At 33.6% G+C, this 7,823-nt stretch overlaps 1 protein-coding gene across 2 annotated transcripts in view; it reads left to right on the top strand.

The window, feature by feature from the left end:
- Window positions 1-7,823, top strand: part of IPO11 (importin 11) — a 251,868-nt gene that overhangs the window by 107,472 nt on the left and 136,573 nt on the right. For both annotated transcript variants that reach the window (XM_008579583.1, XM_008579584.1), the window contains exon 22: window positions 6,908-6,984. In XM_008579583.1, coding sequence (XP_008577805.1) covers window positions 6,908-6,984 — 77 coding nt within the window. The remainder of the gene's footprint in view (window positions 1-6,907; window positions 6,985-7,823) is intronic.

Consider the following 7,823-nt stretch of genomic DNA (forward strand, 5'->3'; position numbering starts at 1 on the left):
CTCTCTCTCTCTCTCTCTCTCTCTCTCTCTCTCTCTCTCTCTCTCTCTCTCTCTCTCTCTCTCTCTCTCTCTCTCTCTCTCTCTCTCTTTCCTTTGCTTAGATGTCTAGTAATTAGCAATTTTGATTCTTAGAAATTGTTTTTGGTGCATATTATATATTAATGATCTATATCAGAATACTAGATGAACAATTTTAAACCTTAACTAGGTAGATACCTAATAATTTGCAATTGGGGTTCCTCATATTTTTTCTAGGTTATGTTGTTTGAACTGAAATGACATTTAGATGGTTTGATTGAAATAGCCTGTTGAAATCGTTTATATTCATATATTTGTATTTGTACAAGAATAGGTTACTCTAGATCAGAGCTTGGCAAACTTTTTCTGCAAAGATCTAGACAATAAATGTTTTAGGCTTTCCAGGTCATACAGTCTCTGTTGCAGCTACTCAACTCTGCTGTGTTAGTGTCAAAGCAGTCATAGTACATACACCAATGGACATGGCTGTACTACAGTTAAACATCATTTACAGAAATAGGATATAGGTTGAATTTAGCGCATGAGCTGTAGTTTGCCAACCCCTGCTCTACATTATGAATTAAAATATTTATCTCTGACACATAAATTATTTTCTTCTAAACATGTACATACTATATGATATTTAATATTAGAAAAATTAAAATATGATAAAGATAGTATTACAGACTTAATGTGTTTATGAATTTTCAAAGGATTACATCAACAGGTAATAATAAAAATGGATTGCTCTGTTAATGGTAATTTCTTTTGTCCAGGCTTTAGTTATTTGTAAATTAAAATAAATTATTAGGACAAACTTTTTAAAAGTTTAACAAATTTGGGGGGCAGGTGGGATAAAAAAAAAATTACCAAATTTATTAATAGTTGAGATTCTATAGATTAGAGAATCAGGGTATAAATTTCCATATTTTTATTAGTGAGTTAACAGCTTATATTTAGAATCAGACAGATATAGTTGCCAGTCCCAGTTATACCACTGCATTAGATTAGTGATTTTAATAAGTTAGTCATCATCTGTGAGCCTCAGTTTTCTTATCCATAAAATGAAAAAGTTTCTGCCTCACATGGTTGTTGTGAGGATTAAGGTATGTTTGCTAAAGTGGTTAGCACTTTGTGTATAGCATTTAAAGCCTGAGGATATGTAAGATTGCCTAGGACGAGATGGGCAGATAGAGAACATTTTTTTTTTTTTTTTCTCAAAAGATGACCAGCAAGGGGATCTTAACCCTTGACTTGGTGTTGTCAGCACCACACTTTTCCAAGTGAGCTAACCAGCCATCCCTATATAGGGATCTGACCCCGTGGCCTTGGTTTTGTCAGTACCACACTCTCCCAAGTGAGCCATGGGCCGGCCCCAGATAGAGAACATTCTTCCCAGGGCAGAATTCTAATGAACTTATAACATTTCGAGGACACAAAAGGAGCCATCTAAGAAGACAGAGAATGCTGTCTACTATATACAGTATGTATATCTACTGTATACAGTCATGCGTTTCTTAGTGAAGGGGATGTGTCCTGAGAAATGTGTCATTAGGTGATTTTGTCATCATTCAAACATCATAGGGCATACTTACTCAAACCTAGATGGTATAGCCTACTATACCCGTAGGCTGTATGGTATATATATAGTCCATGGCTCCTAGGCTACAAATCTGTACACCATGTTACTACACTGAATACTTTAGGCAGTTGTGACACAATGGTAAATATTTGTACATCTGAACATATCTAAACATGGAAAAGTTACAGTAAAAATGCAATATTTAATCTTATGGGACAACTGTCATAATATATGGTCCATTATTGATAGAAACGTTATTATGGGGCACATGACTATAGTAGGAAAACCAAATAAAGAGAGTAGAATATTCTTTAAAAGAGGGAGTGGTCAGCTATCTCAAGTGTTGCTGATTGTTCTAGTAAGATGGAACAGAGAAGTGAATTTGGCCACATGGAGATGATAGGAGGGTTTTTAGTGGATTGGTAAAAACAGAAATTAATGTGGGAGTAGACTGAAGAATGAATTGGAAATAAGGAAGTACAAGCTGTGAGGACTGACAACTTGTTTGAGATCCTGGAGTAGGAGTATACACAAGATGAGAGGTCTGTGGGAGAGAAGAGTTATATTCATAAAGTAGTTTTCCTAGAGAATGAGAATTTGAACTTATTAGGGATAACCAGTACCGGGTGATGTTTGTGGCCATGAATCATAAAGTGAAACTCTCAGACTGAGACAGGATTTTTTTTTTTTCATTTAATGACTTTTTAATTTCCTCCTGATCCGTCTCACTGGAGATTTGTCAATATTGTTAGTCTTTTCAAAAAACCAACCTTTGGCTTTCATTCTCTTTGTCGTATGTTTGTTTACTATTTATTAATTTCCACTCTTATATTATCTCCTCGTTCTACTTTTTCTTTGTTATTTGACCTATGTTCCAAGAATTAGCTCATTCTCAGCTTTTCTTCTTTCTTGATAGGAACATGTAATACAGTAAATTATTTTTAAACAGAATTTGAACAAAAGGTAATACATGAAAAGTTTTTTTTTTTTTTTTTAAGGAAATAGGATGGGGTAATGAATACTGGTAAGCAATCAGCAGTATTAGCTATATACCATTAAATGTAATGTGATCTTCATCATTTAAAAACAAAACAAATTTGATTGCTTTTGCTATGTACTTAGGAGATTATATTTCTCTTTTTTTAAAAAAATCTCTTTTTAAACAACCTTGACTTCCTAAGGTAAAATTTACTTGCTGGGATGAATTACACTTTTAAAAGACTGTAATTTTTTTTTTTCCTTTTTGTCTTTTTTACTGACCGGTAACGGGATCGCAACCCTTGGTGTCGCGCCCGTACCGGGGACCAGCAATGGGATCGCAACCCTCGGTGTTGCGCCCGCACCACGCTCAGCCAGTGAGCGGGAACTGGTCTCCACATGGGATCTGAACCCTCGGCGGGAGTGCTGCCTTGCTCCCAAGTGGCGCACTCTCCAGTGCGCCACTGGGCCGGCCCAAAAGACTGTAATTTTTAAAAATATTTTACCTAATTTTATTTTTTCACCTACTTATAAATGAGTTTGACTTTATTATCAGGTTTATGTTTATTGTACCACTTTAACAATTTAAAAAATCATTTTCTTTATACTGGAATGGTTTTTGTAAAATAGTATCTATCTATTCTTTGGACATTAAGAGAATTTAATAATAAAGAGAACTGGAAATGGACCCATGGTCCCAGCTGGGGGTTCACTTAAAACAGTTTTGATAACACCCTCAGGTTGTTCCCTAGTTACTAGTTTATACATCCTTATTTTGATTTTGATTTTTGATGTCTGCTAGTTTTGGCACTTAGTCCCTTAAAATACTAATAGAAGAGTTTCTTTGTTTTTGCTTTATCTCTGCCATTCATAGTTTTATTTTTGTTTTATCTCTTTTTAAAGTAAATTTATTAGATATTTGTCTTTTTATTGTGAAGGAGCTCCTGCTTAGATTTATAAATTCTATTTTCTGTCCTTTTGTTAATTTATTTCTGTTTCAAATTTTTTAGTTTATACATTTAATCATTAGCATATTTTACTAAACCTGTAAGACGAAAGGTTATTTATTACCTTTGTTTTTCTTATTAAGTACTAAAACACTTAAAGCTATGAATTTATCCTGTAGTATAACTACCTATTTTTCCTTAAGTTTAGATATAAAATATCCTATCTTTTATTTTGGTGGTAGCATTACAAGTTTTTTAGTGACTTCTTTGACCCAACTTTGTTTATTTTTTGCTGTCATTAAAATATATGATTCAGGTCTGGATTTATTACATTGCAATTACAACATGAGGCTTGTACAATTTTTTAAAAACTTAATGTGAATTTTAAGGACTGAGGCTCTCTTTTTGTAGTATACTCACATACTGTTGCAATGATGGTGTCAAAGATGTAGACTTTCACATGCATCTATTCTTTTTAACTTGTCAGTTGTATAGTTCACATTATTTTGCTTTTTCTTCTTGACAGTGATTTATTAAAATATTCTGTCCAGTTGTTTTTTGTGTCCATGTCCTGTTTTTATTTCAAACATATTTGATCTGTATGTTTTAAAAAATATCTTGTACTACATAGAATTTTGGCACTTTAGTACTTTTGTGTATCGTTAAAATATTTTATATATACATACAGTATTTAAAATTTAAAATGTTTTCATGAAGCATCATGTCATGTAATAATATATGTATGCGGTGATTTACATTCCACCTTTTAATTCTTTTGCATTTAAATTTTACCTGATATTAATATTGTCATGGTTTATTTTGTTTAGATTTGACTTAACTTTCTTCGTTCGTCTTTTACATTTTAGCTTTTCTGTTTGACATTTAGTTTTGTCTCCTATAAAGAGCAAAGTTTTATATTTTATATTTTAACTTAACCAAAGATGCTTTACTTCAATAGAATTTTGATGTGTTACATTTACTTGGGGGGCTGATAGTTCATCTTTTTACGTTATGTATTCTCTTTTTTATGTTTTTTATGGAAGGGTAACATTAAATTTTACATTTTTCTAGTCAAAGATGATCTTATATATAGCTTTATCTAAATATTAATCAAAATAGTAACTTTCTCCTTTTTTTCAAGGTTAAGAATGGCACTTTGCCTCACTTCTCATTTCTCCATCTTTATTAGTTTAATTTGGAATTACACACCTTGTCATTTTATTTTCAAGTAAATTCTTAAAGTTTTTTTCCCCTCTTTTGAAAAGCATGATTTATACTGTGGGAGCTAGCATAGGAAGTGAGAGTGATTGGCCTTTTGACCAAGCTAATGACTAAATGGGAGGGAAGGAACAAGTTTCAGATAGAATCTTAGTTTGGTCCCATTGATAAGGGGAGACTATTTATTGTACTTTCTATTTCCTTTACTATATTAATTACAGTGGTTTTATGGTAAGTCATTGTATCTGATCAAGTGACTATCTCTCCCCTTCCCCCTACCCTGTCCTACCCCACCTCCCCTATATGTAACTTTTTCTTTCTTTGAGAAATTTCTCGTCTGCTCTTGGCCTTTGCCCTCCAATCATTTTACAATCAGCTTGCCTAATTTTCAGAAAAAACCCTGTAGGAATTTGAATTGAAATTGCGTTGATTCTGTTTTGACAGTTTGGAGAGAACTGACATCTTTATAATGTTGGATTTTTGTATCTATGACTCTGATAATGTCATCCATTTACATCTTAACTATTTGTTGTGGTATATAGGAAGTCATTTAATATTTGTATATTAATATATTCAGTGGCCTTTCTGAACTGTTAGTAATTTGAATAACTTGTCTATGAATTATTTCTGCCTTTCTTTTTTATGTCATATCTTTTGTGAATAAAGACTGTTTAACTTTTTCTTCTCTTACTCTTGTATCTTTTATTAACTTACTTTGCATATTATGTGAAAGGCCTTCTACTGAATAAATGTGAAGATGATAGACAAGAGATTGTTCTTAGAGGCTTGTTTTTGCTTTTTGAGAGAATGGTTTCAATAGGTCATCACTAAGTATGTTTGCTATGAGTGTTCAACAGATACTCTCTCATCGGATTAAGGAAGTTCCTTTTTATTTATAATCAGATAAGGGTTTTTATAGCAAATATCAAATTTTGAATAGGATTCTCCCCCCAACCCCCCCACCCCCGCTTTTCTTGCTGCTACAGTGACAATCATGGTTTTTCCCCTTTAAGTTCTTTGGGGTTTGATGCTGGTGAGTAGATAAACCAACCACACACTTTTATGATAAGCCTTAACCCATATATATTTTTTATATGTTGAATGTTTCAGATTGCTAATGCTGTGTGAGATAGGCTTGTAATTGGTCTTTGTTGTACTAAGTTTATGTTTATTTATAAGATGTTTTACTGATTTATTAGCCTAGTTCCTCATTGAAGGGACATTTTAATTACATGTGACAGAAGAATATATCAAGAAAACCAGAACAAGAAAATAATTTTTATCTCTCCTTGACCAATACATAATAATAATGCTTTTGCTTTATCATTATAATTTTATTGTTGTAGATACTTTATACAGTCAGCCCTCCATGTCTGTGAATCCCACATCCATGAATTCAACCAGTCGTGGATCAAAAATATTAAAAAAAATAATTGTTTCTGTACTGAACATGTACAGACTTTTTTCTATTATTATTTCCTAAACAGTACAGTATAACAACTATTTACATAGCACCTACATTGTATTAGGTATTATAAATAATCTAGAGATGATTTAAAGTATACAGGAAGATGTGTGTAGGTTATATGTAAATACCGTGTCATCTTACATCAGAGACTTGAGCATCGGTGGATTTTGGTATCTGAGGGATGTCCTGGCACCAACCCCCCAATACCTAGGGTCGATTGTTGTCATTTCCTTACTGTTTTTGCTATGTATGTAAAAATAATATTACATAATTTGTATATTTTTGTTTTGAGGCACTTGGTAATTTTTTTCTTAGAAAGATAATTTTTATAACTTTCTATATTGTCTATTTTTTATTCTTTCTTTAAATGAAATAGCTTTTTTTTTTTTTTTCTTTTTGTCTTTTTTTCGTGACCGGCAAAGGATCGCAACCCTCAGTGTCGCGCCCGTACCGGACCGGGACCGGCAACGGGATCGCAACCCTCAGTGCTGCACCCGCACCTCGCTCAGCCAGTGAGCGGCCGGTCTGTATGTGGGATCCGAACCCTCGGCGGGAGCGCCGCAGCGCTCCCAAGCGGCGCACTGTAGCAGTGCGCCACCAGGCCGGCCCCTAAATGAAATAGTTTTTATATTTAAGTTATGTTAGTGGATTTAGTGGGCATGGAAAGTGATTTAATCATTTGTTTTTTCTTCCTAGGTTAGTAACATTGGAAAACAGCCCATGTATTACACCAGAGTTGCTTCGTATATTTCAGAATATGTCACCACTTCTTGGTATGTGTTAAAGCATAAATTTAGTAATGTTTTTGAATGAAACTGTAATTTGGGGGCATTATAGCTGACTTTAAATTATGCTTTCTATTTTTATTAAAGTTCCTGATATTGACAGATAAGTTGAATAGTGTTTTAATAGTTTCTAGATTCTTCTATATAACTTTTTAGAATCATTTCTGCTTGTTAAAGTGTGAACTCTAAATTATATTATTGCCTTGTGGAAAATTTTGTAATAAAAAATATACTTAGGGGCAGGCCCAGTGGCGCACTCGGTAGAGTGCAGCGCTTGGGAGTGTGGCGGCGCTCCCGCCGAGGGTTCGGATCCCATATAGAGACCAGTCCGCTCACTGGTTGAGCGCGGTGCGGGCGCAACACCGAGGGTTGCGATCCCGTTGCCGGTCACGAAAAAAGACAAAAAGGAAAAAAAATATATTCTTAGGAAACTAATTGCCAATTAAGGTTTAACTTTGCATGGTAAAATTTCTTTTGTTTGATAGCAATTTTATAAGCCATTTAGAGGACTATATTGTAAAATTGCTTTTATGCACTATGGTTTTTTATCTGGCTTCTTTCACAAAGAGATTTTATGCTATTAATTGTGCACAAAAGAGCTTTGTACATATTTCTCTGTATTAGCTAAGGAACCACCAAAATAGAGATTGTTAAATATCATGAAATTATATGTATTGTTTATTAAATATTACTTATGAGTTATAAAGTCATGAAGCTGTATGTTTTTATTTTTTTTTTCCTTTTTTTTTTTTTTTTTAATTTTTTTTCATGTCTGGCAACGGATCGCAACCCTCAGTGTCGCGCCCGTACCAGACCGGGACCGGCAA

The sequence above is a fragment of the Galeopterus variegatus genome, unplaced genomic scaffold, assembly GCF_000696425.1.
Source record: "Galeopterus variegatus unplaced genomic scaffold, G_variegatus-3.0.2 Scaffold1916, whole genome shotgun sequence".
Lineage (NCBI taxonomy): Eukaryota > Metazoa > Chordata > Mammalia > Dermoptera > Cynocephalidae > Galeopterus > Galeopterus variegatus.